This window comes from Staurois parvus, unplaced genomic scaffold (genome assembly GCF_062004578.1).
Source record: "Staurois parvus isolate SC_StPar_1 unplaced genomic scaffold, SC_StPar_1.0 ptg000543l, whole genome shotgun sequence".
In the NCBI taxonomy this organism is placed as follows: domain Eukaryota; kingdom Metazoa; phylum Chordata; class Amphibia; order Anura; family Ranidae; genus Staurois; species Staurois parvus.
Genome location: NW_028318339.1, coordinates 1,794,395 through 1,811,042, shown reverse-complemented (window position 1 = coordinate 1,811,042; position 16,648 = coordinate 1,794,395). Strand labels below are relative to the sequence as shown.

At 42.4% G+C, this 16,648-nt stretch overlaps 1 protein-coding gene across 2 annotated transcripts in view; it reads right to left on the bottom strand.

Annotated features, from left to right (window-relative positions):
- Positions 1-16,648, bottom strand: part of TASP1 (taspase 1) — a 663,695-nt gene that overhangs the window by 181,764 nt on the left and 465,283 nt on the right. For both annotated transcript variants that reach the window (XM_089690787.1, XM_089690788.1), the window contains exons 6-7: positions 16,138-16,258; positions 3,784-3,868 (exon numbers count right to left, since the gene is read on the bottom strand). In XM_089690787.1, the coding sequence (XP_089546913.1) occupies positions 3,784-3,868; positions 16,138-16,258 (206 nt within the window). The remainder of the gene's footprint in view (positions 1-3,783; positions 3,869-16,137; positions 16,259-16,648) is intronic.

Genomic DNA, 16,648 nt, shown 5'->3' with positions numbered 1-16,648 from the left:
GTATATACAGTCAAGTCCATAAATATTGGGACATCGACACAATTCTAACATTTTTGGCTCTATACACCACCACAATGGATTTGAAATGAAACGAACAAGATGTGCTTTAACTGCAGACTGTCAGCTTTAATTTGAGGGTATTTACATCCAAATCAGGGGAACGGTGTAGGAATTACAACAGTTTGCATATGTGCCTCCCACTTTTTAAGGGACCAAAAGTAATGGGACAATTGGCTTCTCAGCTGTTCCATGGCCAGGTGTGTGTTATTCCCTCATTATCCCAATTACAATGAGCAGATAAAAGGTCCAGAGTTCATTTCAAGTGTGCTATTTGCATTTGGAATCTGTTGCTGTCAATTCTCAAGATGAAATCCAAAGAGCTGTCACTATCAGTGAAGCAAGACATCATTAGGCTGAAAACACAAAACAAACCCATCAGAGAAATAGCAAAAACATTAGGCGTGGCCAAAACAACAGTTTGGAACATTCTTAAAAAGAAGGAACGCACACGTGAGCTCAGCAACACCAAAAGACCCGGAAGACCACGGAAATCAACTGTGGTGGATGACCGAAGAATTCTTTCCCTGGTGAAGAAAACACCCTTCACAACAGTTGGCCAGATCAAGAACACTCTCCAGGAGGTAGGTGTATGTATGTCAAAGTCAACAATCAAGAGAAGACTTCATCAGAGTGAATACAGAGGGTTCACCACAAGATGTAAACATTGGTGAGCCTCAAAAACAGGAAGGCCAGATTAGAGTTTGCCAAACGACATCTAAAAAAGCCTTCACAGTTCTGGAACAACATCCTATGGACAGATGAGACCAAGATCAACTTGTACCAGAGTGATGGGAAGAGAAGAGTATGGAGAAGGAAAGGAACTGCTCATGATCCTAAGCATACCACCTCATCAGTGAAGCATGGTGGTGGTAGTGTCATGGCGTGGGCATGTATGGCTGCCAATGGAACTGGTTCTCTTGTATTTATTGATGATGTGACTGCTGACAAAAGCAGCAGGATGAATTCTGAAGTGTTTCGGGCAATATTATCTGCTCATATTCAGCCAAATGCTTCACAACTCATTGGACGCCGCTTCACAGTGCAGATGGACAATGACCCAAAGCATACTACAAAACCAACCAAAGAGTTTTTTAAGGGAAAGAAGAGGAATGTTATGCAATGGCCAAGTCAATCACCTGACCTGAATCCGATTGAGCATGCATTTCACTTGCTGAAGACAAAACTGAAGGGAAAATGCCCCAAGAACAAGCAGGAACTGAAGAGCGTTGCAGTAGAGGCCTGGCAGAGCATCACCAGGGATGAAACCCAGCGTCTGGTGATGTCTATGCGTTCCAGACTTCAGGCTGTAATTGACTGCAAAGGATTTGCAACCAAGTATTAAAAAGTGAAAGTTTGATTTATGATTATTATTCTGTCCCATTACTTTTGGTCCCTTAACAAGTGGGAGGCACATATGCAAACTGTTGTAATTCCTACACCATTCAACTGATTTGGATGTAAATACCCTCAAATTAAAGCTGACAGTCTGCAGTTAAAGCACATCTTGTTTGTTTCATTTCAAATCCATTGTGGTGGTTTATAGAGCCAAAAATGTTAGAATTGTGTCGATGTCCCAATATTTATGGACTTGACTGTATATACTCACAGATGGATGTGTCCCTAAACCTCCCCTGCAAGACTTGCTGTTGTATATTATGCCCAGTGGTAACTGGTATTAAATCACACAGTTTAAAATAGAGAAACACTGCAGGTAGAGTGGCTTGCAGAGAATCATTGTAATGAAAAGATCTTTCTTGCCTCTTGTACTTGCTTTTCACCCCTAGATCTATAGTGAGCTACTGTATAGCCACACACTTATGTATTTTTATTTATATATGTATGTAACCTCCTGCACAATATATTGGTGTGTGATTTTTTTTAGGGCATGGTCATATGACCTCGGTATACCTGCCTGTCTCTTGCTATGAGGGAGGAGTCTCTGGCTCTCATGTTGTGGTCAGTAGAGTATTTATGTTGATGGCGGGATCCTGCTCATTTGGCTCTGAGGAAGAGGGTTTCCCTCAAAACACACAAGCCATTTCTTGGAACCTGGACAGCATCCCTTTGGTGTCTGAGATCTATCTGGGTCTAATTTACCACTAAACTATTAGGCTGCAGCCTGATATGAGGTTTTTACACATTGATTGTGAGGATGTTTTTACACAATTTTTATTAACCTATCCTTGGAATAATGCACTAGGCTGGTGTGCTATTGGTCTCTTTGCCAAAAAAGTTGAACCTCTGGACTAGTGGGCATACAGGTTGTACAGAACAATGTGTCAAAGACTCCAGGGGAAGTCCAGAAGGTAACTGTAATTTTAACGCATTATACCGTATAAGCTGTACCGCTGATTAGGGTGCATAAAGTGGATGTATGTCTACATACTTTTAAGCATTGTTAACAAAAAAAAAAAAACGACTCATCATTTATATGTTTTCAGAGTCAAGGGCAATTTATGTAGCACCTTCAACACCACATTCAGCTGTTATTTTTGGGGCGTTTCTTTTAGTAAGGGGTGTGGTACCCTAAACATTTCCCTGATAACTCGACAGAGGTGGGATACGATTGTAATGTCCAGGAAATTAGACAACGCTTGTAAAACAATAAAATCAAAAGAAAGGTTTTTTTTGTAGCATCTTCCTAACCGTGCTATATCCGAAAGACGGCTACAGCGCAGTTCTCTAGTTCTGGGAGGGTGTCCATGGATGTCCTCCTGGAACACACCCCCTGCAGCACACACCCGTCACCGCTGGTGATCGCTGTGTCCTACGGACAAAGCTGATCACGTAATGTGGTAAAAGGCCAATCACAGTGGCCTTTTACCACGTGATCAGCTGTGTCAACTGACACAGCAGATCACTGGGTAAATACAGTTGCCAGTTATTGGCTGCACTTTCCTCACGCTGTCACAGCATGAGGAAAGTACTGCCGATAACCGGCAATTGTCAGTGAAGAGATTGGCACTGATCATCAGGGCACTGATCATCAGTGCCCACCAGTGTCGCCGACCTGTGCCCTGCAGTACCGTCCACCTGTGCCCAGCAATGCCACCCAACTGTGCCCAGCAGTGCTCCCAGTCAGTACAGCATCAGTGCCAGCTCATCAGTGCCACCTCAACAGTGGCCATCAGTGCTGCCTATCAGTGCAGCCTCATCAACGTACATCAGTGAAGGAGAAAAATTACCTGTTTGCAAAATTTTATAATAAAAACAAAAGAAAAACTTTTTTTTTTTTTAATTTTTTGCTCTTTTTTTGTTTATAGCACAAAATATAAAACACCCAGCAGCAATTAAATACCACCAAAAGAAGTTGTGTGAAAAAAATAATAATTTCATATGGATACAATGTTGCATGACAGCGCAATTGTCAATCAAAGTGCGACAGTGCTGAAAGCTGAAAATCGGCTTGGGCAGGAAGGGGGTATAAGTGCCCGGTAGGCAAGTGGTTATTATAAGAAAAAAAATGCCTCCCCTCTGTATCATAAGGGATGCCATTGGTGAGCACCTAAGATGCAGTCAGGCATCTAACATCCTCCCATAATCTGTATTTCTAAAAATTGCCTCCGCTACATCAAGCTGAACAACAGCACATTTACATAAAGCGAATAAATAAAATTTTACATCGAACGTTGTTTATTTTACAAAATATTAATACAGTGTGGTTATGTGGTGACTTGAAATGCTAATAAGGTCTAGAAAAGAGTTCTTTGGAAATATAATTACCAAGGTGGGATCCTGCCAGCCGAGAGTTTTCCCTTCTGTCCCTCAAAAAGCAACTTGTTTGCTGCCAACACTGGATTTTTTATACCTTAGACAAAATTCAAGAGATCAACACAATTAAAAGAAAATATTAAATTTCAAAAACACAGTACTAGCTGAAACTTTATATTTCACAATTAAAAAACGCCTGAAGCGTCAGCTATCACAACATTTTGTCATTCTGGTAAAACAAATAAAAGGGTTCACAATGCCAGGCAAACGACGCTGAACAGACTCAAATAACTGAATGTAAAGAGGGAGACCGGGATCATTTTCCTTTTGTTTCCATCTGTTTTCCATTCATGTCACATGTACATCTATAGCTTCCAGATTTTATGAACTTTTGTAACATCTCAATTTACTAACATGATCATAACTAAAAGCTCATCCTTCTGAAGCTAATGTCTGCATTCAACTATCGCAACCATGGATTCTCAGAGCTGGAGTTCACCAAATAGGGTGGAAATATTCCAACAGGGTGGGAATATTCCAACATATAGATATTTTGTAATCTTAAAAGGTGAAGTTCAACTTTGGAACATGTTGAATGTTCCTCGTGTATTTCTTCTCCCCACACATGCTATCACCTTCTTTTTTTTTTTTTTTTAATAAAAACAGTGCAGGGCTCTGCCTCTACAGCTGAGTCATTCATTCAGTCCTATGAATGAATAAACTACCAGTACCATCTGCCACCACGGCAGACAAGACTTGTAGTTTCAAGGGGCTGTGGGGATGCTGATGCACGCTCTATTAGTCCACCGACATGTCCTCCAGCTTTCAAAGAGAACGCTCTTACAGATGTACAGGCAAAAAGCCAGAGGACATGTCTGCAGGAGCCCACATAAAACCCATGATCTACTTATCGTGGGTGCAATGCTTTCCAGGCTACTTCAGGAAGAAATAATTAATTCACTTTTTGTCTGCAAAAAATATGTGCATTTATTATTTTGAACTTAACCTTTATTTTGAGAAATTCTGCCATGTTGATTCAAAAAGAATCAACCCTCAAACAAAACAAAACCATACAAACAAAACTGCCACAAGGATGGTATTATTAATAGTTTGTTAGATAGGTTAATGCTTAATTTTCATATTGAGAGTTAAAATTCCACCATTGTGACAAATGGGCAGTAGTGATTTAATGAACTTTGTGAACTTTTGTTTCCTTGGCTACTGATATATCCACTGTACCTTACTTGGGGCCCATTCACACTAAAACGCGGCGCAGGAAACACACATTCCGTGATGATTTCCCGCACCGCATTCAAATCACACTGTCCTTGCGATCTGCAGTGGGTGTCAATGCAAAGTTAATGACACCCCAAACACAGGTCACAAACACTGTGCGTTTGCTCGCACCCTATCGCATAGTACAAAAGTACCATATAATTCGGTTGCAGTGCGTTTCCAAAAGTAGTGCATGCATTACTTTTGATGTGGTGCGATGCAGTTTCAGAATATTCAAAATGACTGGGCTGAAATTGCACCACACATAACTGCATGTAAATTGCACAGAAATGCATGGCCTAGGCTCACTGCTTTTGGAAACAAATTGCAACCAGATTGCATGTTTTGTACCATGCGATCTGGTGCGGGCAAGTGTTAATGGGAACTTGGAACAAATTATAAAGCAGTTGTTATCCCAATTTGGCTGTAGAAGTGGAAATATTCTTTACGTTTGGGAAAAACATCAGCAGACTGGGCTTCCTCCTGCACCAACTCCTCAGAACTAGATGATGTGCGGTCTCCATCCTTCTCTTTGGATATGAAGATATCTTAGGATACATGCTGTTATTGATACGACAATGATTATGGTTGGTCTTTGTTTACTTCAGAAACCCCCTCTACCCAGCTGAACCTGTCTTACTATATAATCTCATGCAGTTGGTAATTCAGCACAGCACTGATTATATCCGTCTCATCAACTTTAAAGTGTTACTAAACCCACAACAGTAAAATCAGTCTGTATATGCAGTAAAGCATGCTTGTTATACTCACTGTGGAACCTAAGGGGTTAATCCTCTGCATTGTGTAAAAAGGCTGTTTGATCCTTTCTTCTCTGCCCCTTCTCTTGTTGAAATGCTCACCTAACACAGATTGAACCCATGGTCACATGCTCAGTTTGGCAAGTATAGCTAGAGAGGTTTTTTTTCTCGGGAGAGTGCATGTGATCAGTGTCGCAAAAACTGCGCAAAACAGAGTGAAGTACGCAGTTCAACCATTTTGTAGGCACCTCCATCTTGGTACGGAGTATATATTGTGTCTTTCATTTCTCATTCTCCTTCCCCCTCCCTTCCTGAGAGGCACAGTAACAGATGTGTGTGTGTTAAAAGTGTCACTGGCAGGTAGACCAGCAGGGGGCCCAGAGCTACAAAGCTCCACCAGAGAGACAGAGACTAGCTGCCCAAGAACATATGTAATTTCTCACTTAGTAACCGAGATAAGGCAGCTTTTCCCAGGAATTGAAAGAGATTGTAACCTCATAAAACCTAGCAGCATAGGTGACAGAATTAAATGAACATTCCTCAAGTCAGTTTGTCCCCTATGTTTCATATCATGGATTATGACAGATGTTGGTTCTAATTCAGAGTCTGCCCGACGATCCCTCCCTAAACAGAGTATTGGTCAGTTACTCTGAGCCACCCCCTGCTGGGGGACTTTAAAACACAGGCTAGCAGGCCTAAAAAGTGAAGTTGAAGACATCTCCCCATTGTAACATCAATATACCACCTGGGGAGAACCTTTGCTCTGAAACTTGGATCTGCTTACAGCTAAGGCTTAATTGGCAAGTAACTTAACCCTATATATATATCTATATCTTAGTTACATCTCCTTTGTAAATATTTTTATTGCACCTGTTTGACCCTTTTAGTAATAAATATTTCTTCTGAAAGTGTTTTACTGTTTCTATAGCTTTTAATTGCAATTTACGAATCCCTGCCTCTAAAGAGACGCTACTGTATTTGTTTAATCCTCTGCCCAATCGGCCTGCAGTGACCGTATTGGACAGACGACTTTTCAACCATTACAGTGTATATTTGATAAAGGGAGTTTCCCCTTTCTCTGTGCAAAAAGGGGTGGTGGCAGTGAAGGGTTAGTTGCGTAATTAACCCGATCCAGTAACAATCGCTCAGGCTGACAGCACATCGATCGGTTGACCATTAGCTGGAAAATCGCTGTGTAGGGTGCAGCTGGGTGTGGCATTGTTACGCACGTCACATTGCGGTTTTAGATCGGCCGGTCTTTCGGTCATGAGTTTGGTGAGAAGGTCTGGGGTCTGACGCTGCAATCGTGACAATCAGCACAAGGCCAATTGGCACTGTCCAGAGGGTCAAAGGTTTCACATCCTCCTAGAGCAGAAAGAAAACTCCTCCTACAAGCTTTAACCGGTGCGCTGCTGAAGTCACAAGACTGCTCTAACTGCTGATGAAAAAAAGGTATTTAGCAGTTTATATATTACTGAAATAATGACATGTTTTATGTACTGTGGGAGACCATATATAGTGAACGCAAGGTCCTGGGTTTATTAACACTTTAATATGTCCCCATGTCCACAGATGGGAAGACTCTAATCTACTTTTAGATTTATTACAATTGGCTACTGCCTAAGAACAGAGAGATGTTCGGTGGCACTTTTACCCCAAGCGGAAGGAATGTTCTTGTCATTCAGCTAGAGGCATTTCTGATCATGCGTCTGTAGCAATTGTGCATACAGAGATGGACGCGGTCACCCATCTTGCGAAGGATCCTCCATCTTGTATCATTTCTACTCCCAAACCAGCCTCCCTCCAATTTCCCCCCTCCCTCAGGATTGTGGTCTGGATGATGCCAGAGGTTACAGGCTCAGCGGGAGAGCTTAATGGTTATAAATCCCACTAGCTGGTGCCCTGGTGTCTGTTAGCTTCTCATTCTGAGATATCATAAAAACATAAACCAAGTCCTTCACAGATCTTCAAAGACATTCCAGATAAGCCGTAAAACAGACATCACATTCAAAATCCACTTTCCCCTATGATTTTATATCTTGGAATATGAAAGGCTTACAAGGAGACCAGGCATATATTCAGATCGGTCACGTTAATACAAGTCGCCTGATAGATTACACCCCTAGCTGGAATCTACAGGAGAGCAGAAAATGATATCTCCTTAACCGCCCAAGCAGATATGTCATATTTCATATCTAGACGTTCAGCGGATGCTTTTGCATATTAATCTACTAGTGGCTAGGCTGCTACATGCACCGAGGGTAAGTTATGGGTCATGATATAAGCTGCAAGGGATTTTGGTTCTAGCTGGGGTCTCCGCCTCCAACACCCTCCCCAAATGAGGCGATTGCTTCTCTGCTTCAAGGAGACACCCTGCTGAGTTCCTAGAAAAGCTGTTATGTTTGGAGTTAAGTTGAGCTGAGTTGAGTTAAAGTTGAAGAATCCTCCCTTTTAACATCGGAACCAACTTTGGGAGAAAAGGCACTTTTGCTCAGGAAACTTGATCTGCTTAACCCATGACTTTTGGCAAGTACTTCACCTCTCTAAATTTCTCTAAATCTCTGTATATTTATATAGATATATATTGGCTACATCTTTTTCTGTAAATATTTTTATTGCACCATTTTGACCTTTTAGTAATAAATCTTACTTTCTGAAAGTGTTGAACTGTTTCTAAAGCTCTTTAATGGAAACTAAGAATCCCTGCCTCTGAAGAGCGCTACTGTGTGTTCTAAAAGTCTGCATACATCTGTCTGCGGTGACATTGTGTATACAAACGATTATTCAAACATCATAGTGTTATTGCTGATATTGCTGAGTTTCCTCTTTCTCTGTACAAAAAGGAGGTGGTGGCAGTGTGAAGGGTTAATTGGGTAATTAACCTGACCCAGTAACAATCGCTCCCAAGCTGCAGGTACACAGATTGTGGTCCATTAGCTGGAAAATCTTTGTGCAGGGTGCAGCTGGGCGTGGCATTGTTACGCACGTGACAGCTCGGTTTTAGATTGGCTAGTCCTTCGGTTACCAGTTTGGTGAGAATGGCTGGGGTCTGACGCCGCGGCCGTCACAGCGTCTATGCTCAATTAGCCAATTCCCAGGCCTTAGGGAGCAGATTTTGGAGGCATTATAGATACTGGGTCATAGATCAACCTATAGCTGTACAGTTTGAAAAGGCTGATCAGTAAATACTGAATTGTCAGCATGGATGCAACTGAGCTCCAGGTTCTCCGAGATGCTTTTAAGGCATGGATCATAGAGGAAAATGGTTTTGCATAACTAAAAAACAAGGAGGATTACAGCTGCATCCGTACTGGCTTTGGATGAGTTGATGGGGAGGCATATTTGGAGCACACGGATCAAGCAGCTTACTACATCTCACAACAGGCCAACTTGTGCTGTTGAAGGTCCAGTAGGCTAAAATAAGTTTCTTACATGCTACCTAGTTGGTTATTGAACACAGCAATAATAATAGGAAACTGCTAGAACCGATAGCTGGAGGCCAGATCACATTCAACGTTTCAACAATTTGCCTCCCAGTGGTTCACTCCCTGAGTTGATAACTGAGGCTATTATTGTGTTGGTGCTCAAAATGGGTAAGGATCTGGATGGATATACCACCTACAGGCCAACCTCTTTACTGAATGTCAATGCTAAGATATTGGCAAAAATACTAACTAAACAGCCTTTCCTAGCCATGGACAGCCTAATTGACATAGATCAGAGGAAATTTAGGGCTGATTCTCACATTATGCAGTGACAGACATTTTGTAATTTGTATAATGCTCGTCACTGAAAGGACACACAGAAAACAGTTGTTTCCTGTGTGTCCCATTCACATTGAAAGGCAACCGGGATCTGCGTTGCAGCCTGCTGCGATAAACTCAATGTTCATCCACACCTAAATAAAACCTGCTCCCAGCTCCATTAGGCCTCAGTTATGTAGCAAGCATTGAGGAACAGACAAGGAGGAGAGAGACCTCTGTGTTCTGTGATGTTCTCCAAAAAAGGATTTTACAAGTAAACTAAAAATCCTAATTGTGACAGGAGTCACTTTGGGTGGGGGGCCCGTGGAACCCAGCTCACTTTGGAGAGGTGGGGAGACCCCTGTCTCAGCTTCCCATATCCCTATTATGTGTAAGTCACCCTGTGCCTGTTAAGGGTAAAGGGTGATCTGTCCTAATATTGTGTGGGGGTTGTTGATTGTTTACTGTCATGTGGTTGCATCCCATTGTTCTATTGTGTGTCTGGCTTGGGAGCAAACTATTATGGGATGTATGTGTTTATGTGTATTAGCTTAGTGGGGGGGAGCAGCCCTCCCTCCTGATGGGATTGTCTGCTAGTGTGAAGTTTGAATACCTGTGTGTCTCTTGTTACTAAATGTAGATTTGCCCCGCCCTGTGTCATTATGAGGGGAGGGGGGATAGTCTCCTGAGTGTATATATCTTGTATCTGTGTTCAAATAAACCAGTCTACCTCCTAGTTTACTTCAAGACTGGTGTCGTCTAGTCTTATATGGTTGGCTGTGGTTTCTGATGTCGGTGTTCGGACGGGGAAGAGGTATTCTAACGGAAGTACTCAAGCGCAGTCTGGGTTGGTTCTGTTACACTAATCTCCTAATTGTATATCACAGGACACAGAGGAGTAACTCAGCAACACAAACCCACCCAAAAACCCAAAATAGAACTGGGGAGAACCCCACTACAAAGTTGCCTGCAAGATCTTTCACCCAAAACCAGTGTCCACTAAGGCATATACATCTACCTGGTACAACTTGGAAAGCGTGAAGAGAGGGCCAGGTAGCAGCCTTACAAATTTAAACAGAAGCTTGATCCTAAATTGCCCAGGAAGAAATTACACACCTGGTGGAATGGGCCTCGACTGGGAAAGGAGGAACACCATCCTGGAGGTCGACCTCGAACCTTGAGTGTAGGGATAACAAAATCAGAAAAACCCCTATCCCTCATGACTTGGGCTTCAACAGTATGCCATAATAAAGCCAACGAGAAGACCCTGTGACAACAAATCTGGTCAATTTGGAAGAGCCAAATGCCCATCTGCCAAGAGATTTAGGATGTCTGTATAATACGTTCTTGGCCAGGAAGGTGCTATCAGAATCACCAGAATGCTTCACCCTTTATCTTTCACAACAGAAGAGGAAGAATCTGCAGTGCAAGGAAGACATAGATCATAAAAAAGTGATTCCATAGAGCTATGAGCACATCTACTGCAAACACCTGTGGATTCCTGGTATGACACACAAATTTGTCCAGCTTGTTGTCTGAACACCAGGAGGTCCATATCTGGCGTCCCCCAACTACAGACAAATCTCTTTGAACACTTCCTAGTGAATATCCCATTCTCAAGGATTCATTTGTTGACGGCTGAGAAAATCCACCTGCCAAGTTTCCACATCGAGAATGTCAACAGCAAAGACAACCAGAACGTAAAGTTCTGCTCAAGACATGATCAGGTTCGCTTCTTCCTGGGCAGTGCCATTTTTTGTTCCTCATTCATAGATGATGTATACAACAGCCAAGGCATTGTCTGACTGACGGGAAGCCCCCATGGGTAGATAGACCAATGAAGGAGAATAAGCCAAATCGCCCAAAGTGCCAGGATGTTGATGAACAAGTTCCGCTCTTATGACAACCACACTGCCTGAACTGAGAGGTTCTCGAGGACACCACCCCAGCACAAAAGGCTAATATTCATAAGTTGGACCTTCCAATTCATGGGATACATGGATTACCCAGTATCCATCATCTGTGTGGATATCTCAACAGTCCAGAGTCAACCTGATCTTGAGAGTCAAATGAATAGGTCGACCCAAAGACCCCTGATGTCTGCACCATACAATGGGACATTGAGCTTCAAAGCTCCAATGTGAAACTGGGCATACAGGACCACATACAATGTGGCTACCATGATCCCCAGCACCTGCATGCAGAACCAAATCAAGGGACTTTCCAACAACCTCAGGGACTCTACCTTGGCTCAGTGAGACAGACATTTTTTCCTGTGGCAGCAGCATGTTCGCCTGCTACATGTCAATTACTAAGCCTAATTATCCCAGATGTTGCTTTAGAAGGATAGCCAAATTCTGGAGGTTGAGCACCCAGCTGAAGATTACTTTTCCCGCAATACTCCGATTTCTCAACAACCCTAAAACTGTAGCCAAAAGGCAAGGCCACAAATTGATAGTGCCGATCCTCCACTGCCAATTTCAGAAAATATTGGTAAGGCCAGAAAATAGGGATGTATAAATAGGTGTCCTTAAAGTGTTACTAAACCCACAAGAGTAAAATCAGTCTGTATATGCAATAAAGCATATACAGACTGAAAAGCATACTCTCTGTGGAACCTAAGGGGTTAATCCTCCAAATCGTGTAAAAAGGCTGTTTGATTCTGACTTCTCTGATCCTCCCCTTCTTCCGGTGTCTCCCTCGTATCACCTGATAAGACATATCGTGTGGAGACACACTGCACATGCTCAGTCTGGTGTGTATTGCTAGAGAGTGCATGTGATCAGTACAGGGCCAATTAGCACTGTCCAGACAGAGGTCAGGGGGTCTGCATCCTTCTGGAGAAAAAAAAAAAAAAACTCTTCCTACAAGCTTTATCCAGTGCTCTGCTGCACACTGATAGAAGTTACAAGACTGCTCTAACTGCTGATGAGAAAAGGTATTTAGCAGTTTATATTTACTAAAATAATTGCATTTCCATGTAGTGTGTACTGTGGGGAACAAGACAGTGAATGCAGGGTCCTGAGTTTACTAACACTTTAATATCCACAGATACCAGAAAGTCCCCCTGATGAAGCAAAGCAGTCACTGGCCAGGTGGATTCCATCCTGAATTTCTGAACTTTCAGGAACTTGAGAGCCTTGAGGTCCAGAATAGGCTGCATTGCCTTCGTTTGGCTGGGGGACAGTGAACGGGTTGGAATAAAAGCTGTAAGACCTCTCTTTTGCTGACAGAAGCAGTAACCCTTTGGGACAACAGTCTTTCCAAGGCAGAAAAGAAAACCTCTTTTTTTTATGGCTCTAAAGACACCCTTGAGCGTATAAAGAGTGGAGGGGGACAGCACCGAAATTCAAGTTTGTAAACTCTGGATACCATTCTGCAAAGCCAGATGTCTGCGACTTCCTTAAGGGCTTTGCATACTCCAACAATAATTATCGCACGTTGTCGAGCCACTTCTACTAGAGAAGATGACGCCTAAAGGAGGACTGACCTTCTCTCTATGGCATCTCTAAAGACCAGGACCTTAAAAACAAGGGCTGCTAAGGTATTATTTAAGTAGGAAACAGTCGAGTCAGCTGCCCGAGAACTGCAATTCTTTTAGAATGTCTCCACCATGGGGTAAAAGTGAGCAAAATGCTTCAGAGGTGGAAACAACTTTTCTGGGTGAGGTCATTTGGGATATATTCTTTCTTTTAAGTGAGTCTGTAAAAGCTTATAAAATTAAGATAGCTCTTTTCTTTTTGTATGAGATTATGTAGAGGTCAATTTGTAAAAGGTGAGCAATTTTGAGTTGCAATGAGTGAAGCATGAACACCTTTGGTGTGTGAAATATAAAGAAGAAGTGCATTGATCTCATTATTGGACTGGGACTTCTTCACTCTTCTTTCATATTTTATCACAGTGTTTTGTGTATGTACAGTATGAATATTTGGTGCATATTCATTGTATGCACTGATGTGTATTTCAGTATATATTTGTTATGGTTATTGTACAATATTGTGAAACTGTATTTTGATAATCACTTATTTATATATTGATAGTAGTTAGGAATTGACTGTTGATTGATAATTGGGTAGCATTGCACTGGTGTTTGGTTATAGGTTTGAAGGCAGAGGTGATCAACCCATGGCCCGCGGAGCCCTCTCATGTGGCCCACAACCTCAAACCAGAAAGGGCATGCCCGGGGTCAGTGCCCTGTTGATTGCGATCTGGGCTTGCCCACCCCTAATCCCAGAGCATCAGAGTGCATTGAGCTAGCGCCGGCAGAGCAGTCAGCCATGAAGGGAGCAGATGCCACATAAGCCAATGCTTCCTCTGTAGCATCAGCTGCTCTGCACTTTGTCTGGGACCTTTCTAGCAGCCTGGAGGGCAATGCCAGCAGAAGTTGGAAGAGGAAAAGAAGGTCAATGTATTACATAACACATACACTGCTCTTTTGTATTGGGAAAATTAGCATCTACAGTTGTGTTCAAAAGTTTGCATACCCTGGCAGACTATTTATACACCCTGGTGTATAAACAATGAGTTTTTAGCTCTCACGTAGATGCACTGAGCAGGCTAGATACTGAGCCATGGGGAACAGAAAAGAACTGTCAAAAGACCTGCGTAACAAGGTAATGGAACTTTCTAAACATAGAAATGGATATAAAAAGATATCCATTTCCTTGAATTTGTCAGTCAATACTTTTCAATCACTTATTAAGAAGTGGAAAATTTGGGGATCTCTTGATACCAAGCCAAGGTCAGGCAGACCAAGAAAGATTACAGCCACAATTGCCAGAAAAATTGTTTAAAATAAAAAGCAAAAAACACAGATAACCTCAGGAGAAACACAGGCTGCACTGGAAAAAGATAGTGTGGTTGTTTCAAGGAGCACAAAATGACGATACTTGAACAAAAATTAGCTGCATGGTTGAGCTGAAAGAAAAAACACATTTAGTGCATCAATGCCATAAAAAAAAAACCCAGTTACAATATGCCCAACAACCCCTTGACACACCTCACAGTTTCTGGCACACTGTAATTTGGAGTGACAAGACCAAAATAGAGCTTTGAGGTCACAACCATAAGCACTATGTTTGGAGAGGGGTCAACAAGGCCTATAACAACAAGAATACCATCCCCACTGTGAAGCACGGTGGTGGCTCACTGATGTTTTTGGGGGGAGGGGAGGGTGACCTCGAAAGACAAAGAGAATCTTGTGAAAATTGATGGCAAGATGAATGCAGAATGTTATCAGAAAATACTGTCTGACAATTAGATATACTAGAAGTCTATGACAAAGACTGCGCTGCACCCACGGTGTCGGTAAACCCCAGTACACCAGTATGAAAATAGCTTTATAGGGGGTTCAAGACAGCAAGGGTTTGTTTACATTTGCAGATTGGGGAAGGGGGTGGGGGCGACAAAACCCCATAGCCGAGACGTGTTTTTACCACACACCCCCAACCACTGGCACAGCATTGGGTTCGCAATGGCGACCCCAACCCATGCTCCAAGGGCCCATGTGGCCTCCCTGTTACATTCTGTTTTACACTTGGACAGGAGGAGCAGCATATATAGGAACTGATCCTCTCCATTTTCCACCTGAAACCAATGAATGCCAGATTCTCCTCCTCTCCCTCCCGCCAGCATTCAGTGACTGCAGGAGGAAGATGTTCATTATGCTATTAAAAAAAAAAAAAAGACATTGGAATTTCTGAACCATTTCATTGTGGCCCATGATTGGTTACCAAATCACTTAAGTGGTTCTCGTGCTTCAAAAAGTTGAGAACTCCTGGTTTAAGGTAAAGGTAAAAAAACATTTGGGGGGATTCTTTCATTTACTGCGCAGGTTGGTTTTTGGTTATTTTCATAGCTGGTCAGCATGCCCAGTCTTCACTCATCACAGCGGGAGTGCCCCACAGGGACTTTAGGTGCACGATTTCCATTGAGGAGGATCATTGTCCTGGACCTGTGTAGTAGCCTACCAGCAAGGTCATCAGGTACACTATAGGCCATAAAATGTTGTCCGCAGGATCCATTGCTGACTGACAGACATTACAGGCCACCATCACACTTGTATGCAGTATCTGAGTATGATCTCTCTTGGCCTACTGGCCACAGAGACTAATCTAGATAGAGTCCACCTTTGCCCCATCAGCAGTGCAGGGAACAGGCCAGAAGTTTTTGGAACAAAGGGCACGAGAGACATCTCCAGAAAGACATAGGGAGGCATATCCATCACCTAGGAACTCTAGCACAAAACTAAGGAGCTGGGAGGGTTAGATCTAGGCAGGGATTCTGGCATTTTGTGGCAAGTGTCCATTCTCCTGAAGGTGGCATCATAACCCAAGTAGTCATGAGTATTAACTCCTCTGTGTTCTGTGATGTAGGATTTATAAAATATTTTTTCCCTGTCATACTTTTTACTACAACAGTGGTATTTACCTCCTCTTTTTTCACCCAAATAATAAACTACATATTCAGTGGGAAGTCTGAGACCACTTCATAAATGATGAAGATGGTGTGCAGACTTGGTAATTCATGTGCGCAGATCTTACCACAAGGTAGGAGAGGCATAAGAAACTGTTACTGTATATGGAGCATACCACTCAGAGATCCAACTGCTCCAAAACTTAGAGTTTTTCCATCCATTATACTGGCATCACATTCTACTTCTCCCAGGAGATTCAAGTTTGATCCCATTCCTGCATTTGTAAATGGAGAATCCTATATAGAGGGGGGAAAAGAAAAACACAGTTAGATCAGACAATAATAAAGTTCATAACTGGTTGACCAAGTAAGCCATTCAAAATCCAAAACCTGAAATGAGTGCTGTTAGGTACTCTGGTTTCCTCCCACACTCCAAATACATGATGGTAGGTTAATTGGCTCCTGTCTAAATTGGCCCTAGGAAGTGTATGTATGAATGTAAGTTAGGGACCTTAGATTGTACGCCCCTTGAGGGGTAGGGACTGAAGTGAATGTACATATATATACTGTGTGTATGTATATATATATATATATATATATATATATATATATACATACATACATACACGCACACACATACATACATACACACATATACATAGTGAAGGAAATAAGTATTTGATCCCC